The 20952-nt window shown below is 38.0% G+C and overlaps 1 protein-coding gene across 1 annotated transcript in view; it reads right to left on the bottom strand.

Moving 5' to 3' along the window:
* lrp2a (low density lipoprotein receptor-related protein 2a) overlaps nucleotides 1-20952 on the bottom strand; it is a 262973-nt gene that overhangs the window by 196882 nt on the left and 45139 nt on the right. Inside the window, 6 exon segments of the mRNA XM_056465930.1 lie at nucleotides 2529-2648; nucleotides 5399-5542; nucleotides 10057-10173; nucleotides 10626-10739; nucleotides 13237-13347; nucleotides 17024-17140. Of these exon segments, the coding sequence (XP_056321905.1) occupies nucleotides 2529-2648; nucleotides 5399-5542; nucleotides 10057-10173; nucleotides 10626-10739; nucleotides 13237-13347; nucleotides 17024-17140 (723 nt within the window).

The following is a 20952-nucleotide window of genomic DNA, read 5'->3' as shown; positions in this document are numbered from 1 at the left end:
TTTTTATTATTATTTTAACAGATTTGTGTGTGTTCAGCATCAGTTAAGACAATGTTAGCACCTGTCAGCTTTAATTTTGAGAAAAACTGGATAATTTTGAGCTTTTCTCAGCTAATTTCAACTACCGGGATTAAAATCGGTGACGTAGCGCGAGTCGGTAACACTTTATTTTGATGGTCCATTTGAGTATTAGTAGACTATCTGCTTAATATCTGTTGATACTGCTCCTTCAACAGAGATATAACTGACTAGAAGAATCTTTGCAAGTACATGTCAGCTTACACTAACCCGAACCCCAACCTAACAGTCTATAATATAATGAGAATTAGTTGGCATGTAGATGCCATGTAACTTAAATTCAACAAACAGACCATCAAAATAAAGTGTGACCCGCGAATCTGCTAGTGGAGTGATGATGCGTCGGTTTCTCATTATTATTCATAGCGGAGTTTTCTTATCCTATGAGAAGACCCTGCTTCTAAATTATTCATGAGAGCTTGTGCTTCACGAAAGCAAGGCAGACCTTCCAAGCTGCGAGACCCAATGACTGGGTGAGGCCGCGCACGACACGGGTCATATGTGTTTGTTTCCATTATCCACAGGGTTTGTTGCATGTTTTTCCACGTGATTCTGCGAGGGCTGATACAGCAAAGCTATTGGTTTTCAGCAAGCATTTTTGTCAGGAGAGCTGTACGATAAATGGAAATTGGCAGACATTCAAACACATCACCTATCCGTGCTGCTGTGTCCGCCTATGTTTAAAATCTCCAGATTACCGGCAGGGCTAATGGTTGAAATAGACAGGGAAAGAGACCTGCTGCACTGTTATCCACTGTGTTTGCATTCAGACCCAGAGATTCAGGTGGAATAGTCCTCCTCATTTTTAGTTTTTATATAAACACGATTATCTTTTTGATGATGTAACAAATTGTGGTTATGTGTATATGAAATTATGAATAACAAATGTAGCAGGACATTAAATTACTTACTGTTTGTCTTTTTGTATTTTTAATTTTGTAAACTCTAAAATCATGGGTCTCCTCCAAGCAGCAACCTCCCGCTCTCCCTCGGGAAGCCAATACGGAAGTAACTGAAACTGCAATTCATCAAAATTCCGCTAGTCCTGGCTCCATAATAGAGCAAATTGCAATTGAGCCCACTGTTAGAATGGCCAACTTTACAGCAGAAAAAAAGGTGTTTACAGCCTGGTACAAAGAACGATTTTGGTTCATATAGCTATTATTACCCTCCATGACAACTGTGAGGAGGGTGTATTTTTTTATAACTCATCCATTTCCTTTATATTAGGTTATATTAAGTTTGCATAATTAAGGGCGTGGCCACTTGAGTGACAGCTAGGTCTCGCTGGTCGCCGTCACTTCACCTCAGCTGAATCCGGCAGATTAGCCACTGATCTCGGCATATTCATCGTATTTTTGTTTTGTTTTATGTGGCTTTACACAGTCAGCTGCCTTTTGGACTTATTTCTTACAATTATCAGATGATATGGGATGCTGTGTGCATTTAATTGTGCTCACAAACCATTCACGTGGCCTCCGTTTCCCATGTGAGTAAAGTTATATACTTATATACCATCTCTATAAATGTATTTGTTTTATTTAAGATCATTTATCATTAATATTTTTCTTTAAACCTGTAATGCACTCCAGAATGTGACAGATTGATTAGCTGTAGGCTCTAGAACAGTCATCTGAAGCGTTATCATACAGTGTTATGCTGGATTTCATCAATAGTCTTGCATTTACTAACACACACTATATCTGAAGTGTTTGGAAGTAATTAGTGTTTTCCTCCTGTAGAAAAACATCATAAGAGCAATGCTTAGTGGCTCAATGTATTACAACAGCGTTTTTAAAAGTCTAAACACTTTATTGATATAGTGTACAGCCAAGCACATGTGGTCAGAACACAAACGAGTCGCAGGTAATACAGTATCAAGCGTTTCTCCCAAAGTAAAGTCTGTCTGCCAGGTCTAAGCAAAGTGCCAGCAGGTGTCTGTAGCTCCGCTCCCTCTCCGCCTCTTTGCCCTTGTTTGGTATCTCGCCGTGGGTGCGATGACGCGCGAACAAAATGGCGACGGTTGGCCGCGCCTACTTGTAGCTTCTTTTGCAGTGTTCAGAAACCTATGGGTGACGTCACAGATACTACGTCCATATATTTTACAGTCTATGGTCTCCTCACGGTTTGTGTCTTATTTTGTGAGCCGACTGACAACAGTTGTTCGCTCTCCTCTTTTTCCCCTGCTCTGCCGGCCACGCCCACTCTTCCCTCTGATCGCAGCGCTCCATGCCCATCTCGGAGCATATTTGGAAGACTTGAACCGAAAGTGGGGGGTTTCATGGCCCTTTAAGACTAACATATCTATACTAACATCTAAAACACTTTATTTTCATTTCACTTCAGAATTTCAGATTTCAAAACCTTAAAGGTATTCGACTATCACAGTAATCGACTGTGAAATAAGTGGCTGAAAACTCTGGAACTTTAAAATGAATGGAATGTTTTACCTATGCAGGAGCGGCTGTCATTTGTGTTGAGCACATATCCAGGTGGACAAGCACAGGTTCCTCCGTCTGGGGACGCGTGACAGTGATGTTCACAGCTCAGCGAAGCACAGCGCCAGATACCTGACACACAAGACACAAACACACATCAGCAAAAGCCATATACAAGGAAAAGGCCAAACTAATGCAAGGATTCTGGTAGTTTATGATGATAGCCTTAAATTCATTGACTGCAAGCAAATGCTAAACAGAATGTTAAACTAGAAAATAATCTATTTGTATTAGTTAACAAATTGATGCAAAATAGGGCGGCATGGTGGCTCAGTGGTTAGCATTGTCGCCTCATAGCAAGAAGGTTGCTTGTTCGAATCCCAGCTGGGTCAGTTGGCATTTCTGTGTGGAGTTTGCATGTTCTCCCCATGTTGGTGTGGGTTTCCTCTGGGTGCTCCGGTTTCCCCCACAATCCAAACACATGCGCTATAGGTGAATTGGAAAAAACAAAATTGGCCAAAGTGTATGAGTGCCTGTGTGAATGTGAGAGTGTATGTGTTGCTTCCCAGTACTGGGTTGCGGTTGGATGGGCATCCGCTGTGTAAAACATATGCCAGAATAGTTGGTGGGTCATTCCACTGTGGTGACCCCTGATATATAAGGGACTAAGCCGAAAGAAAATGAATGAATGGTAAATCTTATGACATTGACAAGGCTGATCCCGCCCCCATGCCAGTAAACACCAATCAGAGAAGACATCTTGTTGAGGGTGGGGACAGGAATTTATTTAACTGAAAGATTAAGAGGAAAGACAATATTACAAATCTATGACGTACTCAAATAAATCACAGGCTGTTATACTGTAAATATTACAATATTTAATTTTAATGTCAGTAATTTTAAAATGTCACATAATCAAACTTTTCAAAACTGCAAATAAAAGATATTTTTTAATACGTTTTCTTTTTATTATTAATTTTCCTTCAGCTTAGTCTCTGATTTATTAGAGGTCGCCACAGCAGAATAAACCGCCAACTATTACAACATATGTTTTACACAGAGGATGCCCTTTCAACTGCAATCCAGTAATGGGAAACACCCATACACACTCATTCACACTCCGGCCACTTTAGTTTATTCAATTCAACTGTACCGCATGTCTTTGGACTGTGGAGGAAACCGGAGCACCTGGAGGAAACCCACGCCAACACGGGAGAACATGCAAACTCCACACAGAAATGCCTACTAGCCCTGCCGGGAATCGAACCAGCAACCTTCTTGCTGTGAGGCGACAGTGATAACCACACATTAATACTTTTTATTTGTATTTAAAAACTTCACATTTAATTTTAACGCTATTTGCCATTTTTGTTTTCCAATTTTTGTCTTTAAATTTATGTTAATTACACTACTGTATTATTGTATTAAAAATCTAATTTATTTGATCATTTAAATAATAGAAATATTGCTTAAATAAAATAATCTCATCCTTCAAGTTCCTGGGGACCCACATCTCAAAGGACCTTTCCTGGACCACCAACACCTCCAGCCTGGTCAAGAAGGCTCACCAGCGCCTATTTTTCTTAAGGCAACTTAAGAAGAACCAGCTTTCATCAGCCGTCTTGGTGAACTTCTACCGATGCACAATAGAAAGCATCCTGACCAACTGCGTCACAGTCTGGTATGGAAGCTGCTCTGTTGCTGAGCGTAAGGCACTGCAGCGGGTGGTGAACACTGCCCAACGCATCACAGGGACTACACTGCCAGCCATTGAGGACATCCAGAAGAAACACTGTCTGCGCAGAGCACGCAGTATTCTTAAGGACACCTCTCACCCTGCTCACAGACTGTTTTCTCTCCTGCCTTCCGGCAGGCGCTTCAGGCTCCCCCGGACAAAAACCAGCAGACTGAGGAACAGCTTTTTCCCCAGAGCTGTCTTCCTTTTGAACTCTGCCCCTCACTGACTCTTTTGCCCCCCCAATACACCCCCCACACTCCTCTAACTTATACTCCTCACAATCACTGCACTATTTAACATTTGCACATTTAAAGTTTGCACATATTCATTGCACTGATTCACTTATCTGAACTGGACATACCCACAGCACATGGACATTTGTAATTATGTTTATCTATCTGCACACTTCTGCTATTAATAGTATCCTGTACATATATTCATTCATTGTAAATCTGTTCATAGCTAAAACAACCTGTATATAATGTTCATAGTACATCCATCTGTAAATATTACCATAGTTTTTCTATAACTGCACTTTATAACTTATACCTGTATCCTGCACTTGCTGCTATTGCACTGCTGGTTAGACCGAATTGGCATTTCGCTGCCTTGTACTTGTACATGTGTAATGACAATAAAGTTGATCTAATCTAATCTAATCTAATCTAATCTAATCTAATCTAATCTAATGTTAAACAAAGAATCTCTAATTATTTGAGCATTTTTTAAATTATTTTTTAATTGTTTTATAAAAATAAAACTCAAATAAATGACACATTCTCCATGAAAACCTTAATACAATAGAATGATAAATGCTTCTTTGTATTTGTTTGAGCTTTTTTGAATATTTTGTTAATAATGTTGTGTCTACGTTTTTTTAACGTCTTTTAAATCATCTTCAGTTATTGAAATTAATCTGAAATAAAATCTTTAAAGCATAAAACACAAAAAAAACACCACTAAAAAGACTCAAACTAAGCATAAAAACTAGAGCTATGTATAATAATAGGTCAAATAAACTAATAAAAAACTAATATAAATGAAACCTAAATGAACGATGAACACATACGCTACATTCATAAATAAATACAATTAAATCAGCCAGTGTGACAGGAGTATTAATGATATTTAGGTGGTAACTGACTGCAGTTGCGTCCGGCGGTGATGTTGCTCTCATCTTCTCCATCAGGGCAGTGGACCGTCCCATCACAGAGGTGGTCAAAAGGGATGCAGACACCAGAAGAAGGACACGGCCATTCGCCTGGATAACACTCCCGCTGGACATTATCTGAACACACCACATACACAACACTTCAGCCCATAATTATACAGCTGTCATCGCACTGCTCTGAGACACTGAGCATGCAGAAGGTCACTTTAAATAAGTAAAACTGCACAAAAGCACACAAACCTATCACAAATGGATCAAAAAGTAAAAAAAAAAATTACAAGAAAGCAAATACACCGCAAAAAATACTTTCCTTAAGAGATTTTGTCTAGTTTCTAGTCCAAATATCTAGTACTTTCTACACTGTTAATGTATTTTGTAAATTACACACTGTTCAACTCAAATACGAACTAGGGCTGCATGCTGTTGGAAAAAAACTGACATTGCAATATTTTATTTTACTGCGATTGTATAAATACAATTTTAACAGATGACTTGAATATCTCTTTGTAAAGAATACATCGTTTTAAATGATTGGGTTGATTTTATAAGCAAGTCTATGTGCATAAAATACAATTAAAAAAGACAAGCAAAGTTAAATACGCATAACAGAGCAAGTATACAAATTAAATAAACAGTGACTTATGAATTACTGGGGAAGTCGAACAGAATTCAGCAACAGAAAAGAAATGTTATCCATTGAGTAAATAATTATATAAATATACAATTAATCTTTAAGGTACAAACTAGGGCTGTGTGATCAATCGAAATCGAATCGCAATCGCGATTTGAAACACTGCGATTAGCTAAATCGCAAGAGGCTGCAATATGAAATTTATTTGTATTATTTAAGTGAAGTTTCATAAACTAATTTCGAGAGGAGCACGTGATATGATTGAGCACGTCTGGCCACTCATCTGTAATCAGTAATAATCCAATCAGAGTGATCCTAGTTTACTATAAATGGATCATTTTCTCCCTACTGTTTCTATCTTCGTTTGGAAGAATCTCTCCTTCCACCCCATCTCCTCCTTTTCCTCCCTTTTCTAAAGGGGGAGCTCTCGAGACCTACCTGATCTCAGATCTCCTGATATGCTTATCGACCGGGCGGGAGCCCTGGGCTCAAATATCTCCGAGCTCAGGGTTCTCTCCCGGGACAGCATGCCAAACCTGCTTTATACGCCAAGCATATCTAAGTGGGAACTCTTGAATTTCCCCTGCCCAGAGCAAATGCGTGACTGCTGTCTGTGTGTGACAGTCTTACTAGCCAATTGAGTGAGCACAACTGAGTGATGAGTGCCTTGCTAAAAAGTCAACTCAAAGTATAGCCAGACACTCAATCTAGTAGCAAGCAACAGTAAAGTACAATTTCAGAGTTGTTTCAGCCATGTTAGTTTGCTGAGTGTTCGGTGTTTTTATAATTATTATTTTTTGTTTGTATTATAAGCGGCGTCATGGTGGCGCAGTGGGTAGCACAATCGCCTCACAGCAAGAAGGTCACTGGCTTGAGCTTCAGCTGGGTCAGTTGGCATTTCAGTGTGGAGTTTGGATGTTCTCCCCGTGTTTACTTGGGTTTCCTCCGGTAGCTCCGTGTGTTTCCCCCATGCGTTACAGGTGAATTGGGTAAGCTAAATTGTCCTTAGTGTACAGTATGTGTGTGAATGAGAGTGTGTGGGTGTTTCCCAGTGATGGATTGCCACTGGAAGGGCATCCGCTGCGTAAAACATGTGCTGGGTAAGTTAGCGGTTTAATCCGCTGTGGCGACCCCAGATTAATAAAGGGACTAAGCTGAAAAGAAAATGAATGAATGTATAATAAGATACTCTATCTCCCTAATTTGAGTTCAACTTGTTTACAGAAAGGTAAGGTCATTTTATTTGTGCTTACTGTTTGCTCTAGAGAGAAATGAGTGTTTAGTTTCTGAACATTTAAAAATAAATCTGAATAAATGTTTAAGTTAATATCTTTTCAGTTCCTTTTTTAACCAACACTCACTAAATTGTAGCAGTAAGACTCTTTAATACAGATTATTGAGATGAAGCTTGACTCCAAAATTAAAATCGCAAATCAAATAAAAAAAATCGCAATATCTAAAATATCAAATAAATAAATAAATAAATAAATAAATAAATAAATAAATAAAATAAAAATCGCAATTAGATATTTTCCCCAAATCGCACAGCCCTAATGCAAACGTTCAATTTATTGTGCCAAAATGCATTAAATTAGCTTGAAATGCTTAGTCACAGGCCTTAAAAACAAATGCAAATAATTAACATTCACTCTAAGGTTAGAATTTGAAATGATGCCATTATGTTGTGAACTGTAATGCCCGATTAATTATAATCATAACTTGATATTGCAGATCTTGCGAAGTGTCTATTGCACACTCACACATTGTGATATCGATGCCTTCCAAATATATTGTGCAGCCCTAAAATGAACTGTATTTTACTGTAGGACAGTTATGCAGTATGTTACTGTATTTTAAAGTCACATCATGAAAAGTACTATATATTTTAAAGTATTATATATATTAATATAAGACATTCAATACTGTAAATACATATACAGCTAGATAAATGGTGCAGCACATGTAAACACAGTAATTTTGCTGTAATTGATTTACAGTGAGTTACTGATGAACTGCTGCCAGTACGTTACTGTAGACTCTACAGGAAATCGTTAACATGTAGACAAGCAAAAATACTGTTTTGTTTGAAGAAATAATATGCCAAAATTAAGTGTGTAGCCAATAAGAGTCGGGGTACAATGAAGTTGAGAATCCAACATGCAGTTTTAATAAGAATCATTGGCAAGACCAGATAATGGTCAACAGGTACAAACAGGAGCGTAAGGGTAATTCAGAAGCGTAGTCGAGGTCACAGGCAAAGAGGTCGATGCTAGCATGAAATGAGAGGTGTATATATAGTCCTGCTCATTAGTCCTTACAAGCTTTAGCTGTGTGTGTGCAATCATGGGTGATCCAGTACTGGTGTGTGTGTGAGGTGCCTGATGGGAAATGTAGTGCAGTTCAGTGGCAGAATTGTAGCTGGAGATAATGAATGTTCTCCAACAATATGTAAGGGCTAGATCGCTGGTGATCGTTTTTCCTTAAAACAAGCAAAATAGCCTGCCAATGGAGTAAGTAACATCTTCTTATTTTTCCTTTTGGCGTAAGATTAATTTGCTGACCCCATTGGCTGATTATTTAACTTTTTTAAAGGAAAAACTCACTTAATTTTGACTCATTATTTCTGAAACAAAGCCAATATTTTTGTCTAAATAATACTGACAAATTGACAATAATATTGGGCCCTATTATACACCCGGCGCAATAAGGCGCAAGACGTGTTACCATGACGTATTGCTATTTTCAGACCAGCGCAAGCCTAATTTTTCCATTTTCCACCATGTTGTTTAAATAACAAATCCATTTGCTTTGCTATTTTGAGGAACTATAATAGACTGTTCAATAAACCAGCTGAAAGCAGGTCTAAAGTCCAGTGCAGAGCACGTTAGTTGTGCACCTCGCTTAAACATTGCTTAATACACACAGGATGTACAGCAATACGCTAATATCTTTACAAATGAAAAAGAATTAAAGGAACAAAATACTTTTAAAATGTATTATTTTCTACATAAATATAAAAACCACTGCCTTCATTCCTCCATCTCGAGGGGGGGGGGGGGGCTTTTTTCAGTTTATTCATGACAATTTGCTTTTGCATAATGTTTTTATTAGTAGTAGTATTTATTAAATGCATATTTATATTTGTTTTATTAAAAACAAGCTTAGAATTGTCCACTTGTCAGGTTTTAGACCATATGGGGCACAGCATGTGTACTTGGATATAACTCAGTTGTTTGAACACACTTTGTTATTATTGTTCATTTATTCGTTTGCTGGAAATTAGAACTGAATTTAGAAATAGTTTTAAAGTAAATCTTTGCGCTTAACTAGCCAAATTAAATATGTAGGCTGATGGATGTCTGTGCTTACATCACGTTTCCTTATTCACGAAAGAGAGGAAGTGAAAGTAAAGGCAGATTGGAGGAGGCTCATTCTCTCATTCTCGCGCTGCAGATGTTCTGTTTAACTGTTTTCTCTTTAGTGAAGCGTTCAGTTTTTCCACTTACAAAGTCCGTCATGTAAATAGCAAATGCGCCATGGCCCGACGCAACTGACTCTTAAAGGGAATGGGAGATGAGACTCTGATTGGTTTATTCTCAAAACACACCTATTACTCATCAGGAGAATAAGCTTAACCCTGTTAGACCATGCGCCGGAGCGTATTTTTTCATCCTTAAAATAGCAAAAGTGGATTCAGATACGCTCTTAATGCTTTTGCGCCCTGCACTTCAGACTTTGCGCCTAGATTGTTAAAATAGAGCCCATTGTCTAAAAGAATTGAAGAATTTTTAGATATTTGGACTAGAAACAAGACAAAAAAATCTAAGTAAGAAAAACTTTGCAGCGGATAAAGTGGTTAACACCAAGGCTGTAAAAGTCTTTGACATAGCGTGTGACTTTTGGAGCAGCCCAGCTCTTTTTCACATTTAAAGTAAATAAATGTGATCATTTTAGAGCCTTGGTGTTGCTGTTTTTATATATGTTGATTTTAAAGATGTACCGCAGCCTTTCTCGTCCGCATTGTCCTCACAGTCGTCCTCTCCATCACACAGCCAGACCTGATGGATGCAGCGGCCGCTGGGACAGGTGAAGTATGTGCCTCTGCAGGTGGGATAGGCTGTAGATGAATTGTACAGTAAATGAGTAAATGTATAACTTTATATTACATTTTTAATTCTTTATGGTTGGATTTGAGAAACTGAAATAAAGTCTCAGTTAAATATATAGTAATTGAAATAAAACTGAAAAATACTAAATATAATCAACATGATAATTAATAGTTTTATTTGATCACACTTTACATTAAGTTTTCATTAGGTAATGTTAGTTAATGTATTTACTAACATGAACTAATAATGAAAAATACTTGTACTGCATTTATTAATCATAGTTTAGCATTTACTGATGCATTACTAAAATCCAAATTCATGCGTGTTAACATTAGTAACTTGTTAACATTGTGCACTTTGAGTTAACATGAACTAACAATGAACAACTTTAACAATGATAACATTATTACATAATCAACGTATTGTAATACAATAAATCTGAAAATTGAAATACACATACTGCAGTTTTGTTCATCACTTCTGTCTCCACAATCGTCATCATGATCGCAGATGTATCCGCGAGGAATACATTCACCATTACTGCACTGAAACTGACCACTGCTGCACCGCTGGGCTGAACACAACAGAGAAAAAGAACAATGTATAATCGAACAAATAAATTAAATATAAAAAATAAATAAATCAATTACACCACTCAAAACTAAGCTTAGGCATTGAAGTTAGAGACTCCTAATAAATAAATATAAATTTTTGATTAAAAAAAAATTCAGTTAAAAGGATTACAAAAACCAACCCAAACCTAAGCACAAATGAACAAAAATATATCAAATATAAATTACTAATACATAACAATTTTCTAAAAGTAGTACAAAGTCAGTTTTTAACAAGTAAAGGATGAATAAACGATGAGAGAATTTTCATTTTTGGGTACAAATATAAGACACAGCGTTGTGCATGGTTTTTGTTAGGGTGCAGTTGTGAAATCCTGCAACGTTAAAGGGATAGTTCACCCAAAAATGAAAATTTGCTCATTATTTACTCACCCTTGTGTGGTTTTCCAACTATTATGATTTTTTTTCTGCACCTTCACCCTTCACTTGTTTTAAACATAACATACACACACAAAGAAGATATTTTGACGAAAGCTGAAAACCTGTAACCATTGACTTCCATAGTAGGAAAAACAAATCCTATGAAAGTCAATGGTTACAGGTTTCCAGCTTTCTTTAAAATAGCTATAAAAGTATACGTATAAAGACAGAAAGTCATATAGGTTTTAAACAAGTAAAGGATGAATAAACGATGACAGAATTTTCATTTTTGGGTGAACTGTCCCTTTAATTACCAATAGAACAACTATAATAGCAAACAAATAATATTAAAAAAGAACTGCACTGAGTAACATGACCCCAAGACCACTCTGACAACACTGGCATCATATTAAATAGAACGTTTAGTCACAATTCATGCTATTAACTACTGAGTTATCACATATTATTAAGATATTAACTGTTCGTTAGTAGTTATTTAACAATACCCAAAACCTAAACCCATATTCTACCTCACTAACTATTAATAAACAGCTAAATAGTAGTTTATTAAGCGAGAAGTGTTAGTTAATGGTTTGTTAATATCATGTATTGTGACCTGATCTAAAGTGTTTCCAAGTAAAAGACCTCTCTAATTAAAACACATATTATAAATATTATACACACACTCTAAAACACTTTTAGCTTTAACACTACAGAATTATAATAAACTAATATGCACAATAATAAGGTACAAATTTAAGACACAGCATTGTGCATGGTTTTTTTTAGGGTGCAGTTGTGAAATCCTGCAATGTTAAAGGGATAGTTCACCCAAAAATGAAAATTTGCTCATTATTTACTCACCCTTGTGTGGTTTTCCAACTATTATGAATTTTTTTTCTGCACCTTCACCCTTCACTTGTTTTAAACATAACATACACACACAAAAGAAGATATTTTGACGAAAGCTGAAAAGCTGTAACCATCGACTTCCATAGTAGGAAAAACAAATCCTATGAAAGTCAATGGTTACAGGTTTCCAGCTTTCTTTAAAATAGCTATAAAAGTATACGTATAAAGACAGAAAGTCAAATAGGTTTTTAACAAGTAAAGGATGAATAAACGATGACAGAATTTTCCTTTTTGGGTGAACTGTCCCTTTAAATACCAATAGAAAACTATAATAGCAAACAAATAATATTAAAAAAAGAACTGCACTGAGTAACATGACCACAAGACCACTCTGACAACACTGGCATCATGTTAAATAGAACGTTTAGTCACAATTCATGCTATTAACTACTGACTTATCACATATTATTAAGATATTAACTGTTCGTTAATAGTTATTTAACAATACCCAAAACCTAAACCCAGATTCTACCTCACTAACTATTAATAAACAGCTAAATAGTAGTTTATTAAGCGAGAAGTGTTAGTTAATTGTTTATTAATATCATGAATTGTGAATTGAACTAAAGTGTTTCCAAGTAAAAGACCTCTCTAATTAAAACACATATTATAAATATTATACACACACTCTAAAATACTTTTAGCTTTAACACTACAGAATCATAATAAACTAATATGCACAATAATAAGATACAAATTTAAGATGCAGCATTGTGCATGGTTACTTTCAGGGTGCAGCTGTGAAATCCTGCCATGTTAAAGAGATAGTTCACCCAAAAATGAAAATTTGCTCATTATTTACTCACCCTTGTGTGGTTTTCCAACTATTATGAGTTCTGCACCTTCACCCTTCACTTGTTTTAAACATATTTGACTTTCTTTCTTCTGTTGAACACGAAAGAAGATATTTTGAAGAAAGCTGAAAACCTGTAACCATCGACATCCATTGTAGGAAAAACAAATACTATGAAAGTCAATGGTTACAGGTTTCCAGCGTTCTTCAAAATATCTATATCTATAAGTATACGTATAAAGAAAGAAAGTCAAATAGGTTTTAAACAAGTGAAGGCTGAGTAAATGACAGAATTTTCATTTTTGGGTGAACTGTCCCTTTAAATGCAAGGCCTGTGTTCATGCATGTGTTTGCTGCCAGAGAAAGACACTCACTGCAGTTGGCCTCATCTGAGCCGTCTCGGCAGTTGAGCACCTGGTCACAGCGCTGGCTCCGATTAAAACACGCCCCGTTAGCGCACCTCAGCTCTGAGCATTCTGGGTAAACTGAAAAAAAAGAGCACAACCATCACTCGCTCATTCAATCAAACAGCACTAAAATGTTGTTTAGATTTCAGTAGTGACATTTACAATTACACTGAACTGAACTAAACTCTGAACACTGGACTGAAGCAGATTCAATTTACTAGAACTTCTATGTTAACCTGCTTGACATTCAATCTACACTGTAAAAGCGTTATAGAAATAAAGATAAGGATGAACTGAATTAAATAAAATCCCTGTGTAATACAATACAGGGTATACCATGGGTCCCCAACCTCCGGGCCACACAAGAAATCATTAATTATTTCTGTTTTATTTATTATCTTAGTCTGAATCTTTTATTTTGAAACATCTTTTATTTTGAAAAATGACCGTATTCTCTCAGTTACATCTCGGTAAATTGAGTGCCAAAATTTAACACACAAGCAGCAAAATGAGTAAGAAACAGACATCTCTGGAAAGTTTCTTTGCGAAGGGGAAAAGGCCCAGTCAAGGACCCCCAAACTGCCAAGAAATGGATCCACAACACATCTGTCAACAAATCAGGTGAATCCAGCATGACTGTGCAAGAAAAAGATGAACTGCTGGAGATTGCAAATGACAGGGGCTGTCTTTTCCGCATGGACGCTCCAATGGAGGCACGCAAATTGTGTGTGCATATTGGAAGTGGTGCAACGCACTCGCACCTTCCAGGCGCACCCAGTTGCATACTGTAAACGCACCACAAGTCACAAGGCAAGAACTGACTGATCAGCTTCCTATTTTGAGGGGAATATACATGTTTTGGTAGACTAATTATCTCAGACAAACACTACAGCGCTTTTTAATTTTCTCTATAAATAAAACTTGTATCAGAACTGCAGCAATGTTTTGTCAGCTTGTCATCCTCTGAGAAAACGGTTGATGGTCACCTAGCAATCTACGTAATCTACGTACACCCACCCCCTCCCCCAGGCAGTGGTAAAATTCTCAAGCATTGACCGGTCCGCAGTGATAAAAAGTTTGGAGACCACTGGTATATACAACACTGAGGGGGTGTTGTTAATGCAACTCAGGCTCATTATTGATAAGTACCCCAATATACATTTCTGGAGAGCGCCAAATACATCACAGGAGCTATGTTTTTTGCAGTTTATGTTTTGGCGAATCCACCAGAGGCCGCTGCTGTGTACGCTTTTTAAGATCTTAAATTTCTCTCGCGAGTGCCATTCACGCCTGCTGTTCTTGCATAAATCCACCAGAGGCCACTGTCGACTGACTGGCTGATCGACTGACCAATCCCCCACCCACCCCCTTTCCTAAACCCAACCGACAATGTTTTTAAAAGCACCCATTGACCCGCCCACCCTACTTTCAGATTTTACCACGTTCTCACCCTGTTATTTACTTGTATATTTTATTTTTGCCTTTTGTTTTTGTTTTACCCGCTTTCTAGAACTGTTCTTTACCAGACTCGAACTCCGTCATCACAGTCAACTCCTCTCTGTGTCTCAAGTCTGCCGACAAACATGGCGAGCTACAGGGCAAACTGGTAAAAGCGGAAAAGCCGTCCATACAGAGGTAAGCAGTCAGCTGGTAGCACGAAAAGAAACAGTCATACCCCCGTAGCATTCGTTTTAAAGATGAAAAGCCGCCATACGTACTTCTGGCTACCTAATTTGCGCTCTCCAGAAATGTATATAGGGCTCCGCTTTCACTATGAGCCTGTGTTGCCTTAATGTGCAAGAAAAAAAAGGTATCAAGCTAATGCAGAAAACAAACACAGACTTCTGCAGCCACGTGAGCGAGAGTAAAGCAGTGTGTGATGAAAGCTGAATGATGGCTCAGACACTGAACTGACACTCGCACTAATCCACACAGGAATCTGCAATCAACTCGGACTAACAAGAAGCATATTGTGGCCATTTCTGTCCATCAGCGAGACTCTTAATCTTACAAATTGATTAAAATGCCACAGGAGCCTTTGAGGGGTGGAGGAAACACACACACACACACACACACACACACAGACTGACATACAGACAGAAAGACACACACACAGACAGACACAAAGATACACACACACACATACACACACATGGACAAACACAAGAGATCATATTCTCTCTTTAATAAACACACACACAAGCACACAAGCACACAAGCGTGCACAAATTCACAGACACTCACAGAGGCAGACATACACACAACCACAAAGACAGGCAGACACACACACCCACAGACACACAATCATGCGCAGACACACACACACACACATAAACACACGCATACACACACAAACACACAGAGACACACACACACAGACACACACACAGACACACACACAGACAGAAAGACGGACACAAACACGCACAGAGACAGATAAAACACACAGATACACACACACACACACAGAGAGACAGACAAAAAGAAACACACACACACAGACATACACAGACACACACGGACACACACACACAGACAGATGGATAAACACACACACACACACACACACACAGACTGACATACAGACAAAAAGACACACACACAGTCAGACCCAAAGATACACACACACACACACACATAAACATACATGGACAAACACAAGAGATCATATTCTCTCTTTAATAAACACACACACAAGCACACAAGCACACAAGCGTGCACAAATTCACAGACACTCACAGAGGCAGACATACACACAACCACAAAGACAGGCAGACACACACACCCACAGACACACAATCATGCGCAGACACACACACACACACACACACAAACACACACATACACACACAAACACACAGATACACACATACACACATACACACACACACAAACACACACATACACACACACACACACACACACACACACACACACAGACAGACGGACACAAACACGCACAGAGACAGATAAAACACACAGATACACACACACACACACACAGAGAGACAGACAAAAAGAAACACACACACACAGACATACACAGACACACACGGACACACACACAGACAGATGGATAAACACACACACACACACACAGACAGACATACACACACACACACACACACACACACGCGCACACACACGCACACACACACACACACACAGACAAAAACAAACACACACACAGACATACACACAGACAGATGGATAAACACACACACACACACACACAGACATACACACGCACACACACACACACACACACACACACACACACACACACACACACACACACACACACACACACACACACACACACAGAGACAGACAAAAACAAACACACACACAGACATACACAGAGACAGATGGATAAACGCGCACACACACACAGAGACAGACAAACACACAGAGACAGGCATATACACACACAAGGACACACACAGACAGACAGACAGACAGACAGACAGACACACACACACACAGGGCCAGACACACACACAAACACACACAGAGGCAGACATAGAGGCAGACATACAGACACATACACAAAGACAGACAGACACACACACATTCAGACACACACAGAGACCGACAGGCAGACAGATGGACAAACACACACACAGAAACACATTAGCGTGCACACACACAGACAGTGACACACACACACACACACACACACACACACACACACACACTAAGATGAAGTGAGTAGCAGTAAACAGGCATGATCACCCATCACGAGCACACTTACAGCAGTTCCTCTCGTCTGCTCCATCCAGACAGTCGGGCACTCGGTCACACCTGTACCCTCCAGGGATGCAGGCCCCGTTGGTGCAGGTGAACTGTGAACTGGAGCACGTCCTGCCAGCTGCCAGCAAACATCAAAGGAACACACATGACTATAATAAACCAGCGCTGGGTGGTCTTCATCATCACCAAAGCGGCACAAACTCTCTCTACAACACGTGCACGCTTCTCCTTTTTTTTTTCCTCATTGAACTTTATTTTATTTTGAACTTTTATTACACAATATGAAATTCACAATACAAAATCAACATTCAGGAAAATAATGTAAACAAATTATAGTAAAAATAATAGCAAAACTAAAATTATAACACATATAAAATATAAAATAATACAATACAACAGACAGTCAAAATGACAACCCTTCAATTTTCCTTTAAGTTTAAGTTTAACAACTTTATTAATCCCACCAGGGGCAATTAGATTAGGGTAATAGCTTTTCATGATTCAACAAACACAGACAAATCGCTTACAAACAGTGTTAAAAAAAAACTAAAACAATAACAATCCAGCATGCTTCATGTATAATTTCATAAATAGTTAAATAAATAAATAAATAAAAATGTGCTCTCCAAATACTGCACGCTTCTCCTTTTGTGTTTCAGACTCTACATCTGAGCTATCGTGTTTCTTTCTCCGACATGACGGAAATTTCATTACTGCGAGTCAACGGAGCCCTTGGATGGTAATTGAAAATAAAGCAGAAAGCGGAAGAGAGAGAGATGGAGAAATGAGAAAAATCTCATATCTTGATATAAGTCATTTAAAATACTGATGATATATACACTACTTGACAAAAGTCTTGTTGCCTATCCATGTTTTAGGAACAACAAATACTAACTTGACTTCTAGTTGATCATTTGGTATCAGAAGTGGCTTATATTAAAGGCAAAGGTCTCGAAGTTACGCTTATTTTACCAAAATAAAATATGATTAGGCCTTAATTTTTAATGATTTAATTAGGACAGTAAGGACTCTGTTGAGATAAAAGTCTCGTCACTTAACAGAAATAATGTCCAGTATAGAATATAAAGTCATGCTGCAGTGGAAAACAAGTTAATATTGTGTCTGACTCCATCATGAGCTTGGAGGACTGCATCCACACATCTCTGCAATAACTCAAATCACTTACTAATAAAGTCATCTGGAATGGCAAAGAAAGCGTTCTTGCAGGACTCCCAGAGTTCATCAAGATCCTTTAGATTCATCTTCAATGCCTCCTCCATCTTACCCCAGACATGCTCAATAATGTTCATATATGGTGACTGGGCTGGCTAATCCTGGAGCACCTTGACCTTTGCTTTCAGGAGCTTTGATGTGGAGGCTGAAGTATGAGAAGGAGCACTATCCTGCTGAAGAATTTGCCCTCTCCTGTGGTTTCCTGTAGTGTAATGGGCAGCACAAATGTCTTGGTACCTCAGGCTGTTGATGTTGTCATCCTCTCTGCAGATCTCTCGCACACCCCCATACTGAATGTAACCCCAAACCATGATTTTTCCTTCACCAAACTTGACTGGTCTTTGTGAATCTTGGGTCCATGCGGGTTCCAGTAGGTCTTCTGCAGTATTTGTGATGATTGGGATGCAGTTCAAGGCAAGTCAAGTCAAGTCAAGCTTTATTGTCATTCCGCTACATGTGAGGACATACAGAGGAACGAAATGTCGTGTCTCGCAGGACAACGGTGCTACATAAATTAACCGATGATCAACAGATGATTCATCTACAAAATCGACCTTCTGCCACTTCCAAATGATCAACTAGAAGTCAAGTTATTATTTGTTGCTCTTACAACTGGGATCGACGACAAGACTTTCATCAGGTAGTGTATATCATGATATAAGAATTTCTGTCAATTCAATTAATTAATAGTTTATACACATCAACCACATGGAAACAAAGGACTATTTATTTTTTACGTTTTTATGTCCATTTTACAAGATGTAAAATAAGTCTCTAATATCCCTTCAGCTTAAATAATGTTTTATAATTCTTTAAAACTGCCCCTTTTACTGTAGGCATTGATCCTAATTGTGGCATTTTGGTGACTGTCGCTTTAAATTCAAATGAGATTGTACTCTTTTTTTAAAAGAGGGCGGAGCTACAAATGCCTATGTGTCAGCATAGCGGCAGATTTAAAGACAAGACTAGCGTTCTTTGCTAATGAGGGAGAGATACTCACTACTGGGCGGGGCTTTCCCCCTCTGATGATACTTACAAAGGGAGAATGTCAATCAAAGTGTTTCTGTTTATATCAAGTCTGATTATAAAAAATAGAATTAATACACTTTTACCATTAGAAGCTGGTTATATTCACATATTGTTGCCACACAACTGTGTTTAAACCCCTTATAAAAGTGATTTTTGCATAATAAAGTATATTCAGAAATGGACTCATTCATATGTGAACATAATTCGCAGTTCATTCAGATGCTTATCCATATTTCTTTGCACGTTGAACACACGTCGACCACAACAGGAAATAAAAAACCTGTAACTGCGCTAATTGCGTAAATTTTTTAAACGCGCTAAATATTTCATATTAATCGCATGCGTTAACGCACTAATTCTAACAGGACTAATAAATGTTAATAAAATATAAAACACTTTTCAAAAACATATGACTACAGGTCTAAACATAAAAAAAAAAAAAATATCGCTAAATAAAACCTAAATGTACTTTTATGACTGTAAATTTCTCACGATGCTGTTTTCATGTTTCTGTCTGCTTCCCCATAATTGGTGTGTAATATTGCACTCATACAAATTATGAAAAATTCTTACTGTAAAAAATAGATATTTTGTGACCCCATAATATTAACAATAGAGCATAATATGAAACACTATGCTTTTTATTTTGTCCACACGATATACAATTTAAGTCTAAATTATCAGCCCTCTTATTCAAATATTTCCATAATGACATTTAACAGAGCAAGGAATTTCCACAGTATTTCCGTCTTATTTGTTTTATTTCGGCTAGAATAAAAGTTTTTTATTATTATTTTATTATTTTTTATTAATTTTTAAAATCGTTTTAAGGTCAATATTATTAGCCCCTTTAAGCAATATATATGTTTTTTTCAATTGTCTACAGAACAAACCACTGTTGTACAATAACTTGCCTAATTACTTAACCTAATTAACCTAGTTAAGCCTTTAAAGGGCATCTATGGTAAAAAATCTACTTTTCAAGCTGTTTGGACAACCATATGTGCATGTATGGTGTATAGACTGTCATATTGGGGTGAAATAAACACACCCAGTGCTTTTTTTTCAATTTAACAACATAAAAACCGGTGGACCAATTGGAGCGGTTTTCAGACCGACCGCAACTTTACGTAGGAGAGCGATCCCCCCGCCCACCAATATTGATTGACAGGCGCGTCATCATATACTCAGTTTGTTGATTCACGTCCGCCACTTTCAGCGTGAGTCGAAGCGATATCACTAAAGGAACACCCTAGCTCTATTTTTAGATGCAAGGCTCATTGGGCTCAACACAAGAGCAATATTCTCCACATTATCGCTCTAATCTGAATTATTGATTGTATCTTTAGGTAGCTTTGCAAACATGTGTACTTCTCATTGAGTCTACCTTATACTTCAGCCATTTGCATTTCTCGCGATCCCAGAAGCTCCCTGTGATCTTAACTAGCATGCGTTTTAGAATTCTAAACATAGGTTTCTATCAGGGTACACTCAAGTCGACGGCTGGGCGCCGCGGACCGCTGCAGAAACCTATGTTTAGAATTCAAAAATGCGTGGTGCGACGATTCGGGACACTTCATGTTTCTGCCGCGCCACAGAGAGTGTCTGGTGTGCCGTGTCGCGGCTTCGAGCGGCGCATCCGGTGCCTCAGTCAAAGTTAATTCAGTG

This window comes from Danio aesculapii, chromosome 9 (assembly GCF_903798145.1).
Source record: "Danio aesculapii chromosome 9, fDanAes4.1, whole genome shotgun sequence".
Lineage (NCBI taxonomy): Eukaryota > Metazoa > Chordata > Actinopteri > Cypriniformes > Danionidae > Danio > Danio aesculapii.
Note: the sequence above shows the minus strand (reverse complement) of the source record. Positions and strands in the feature narration are given on the sequence as shown.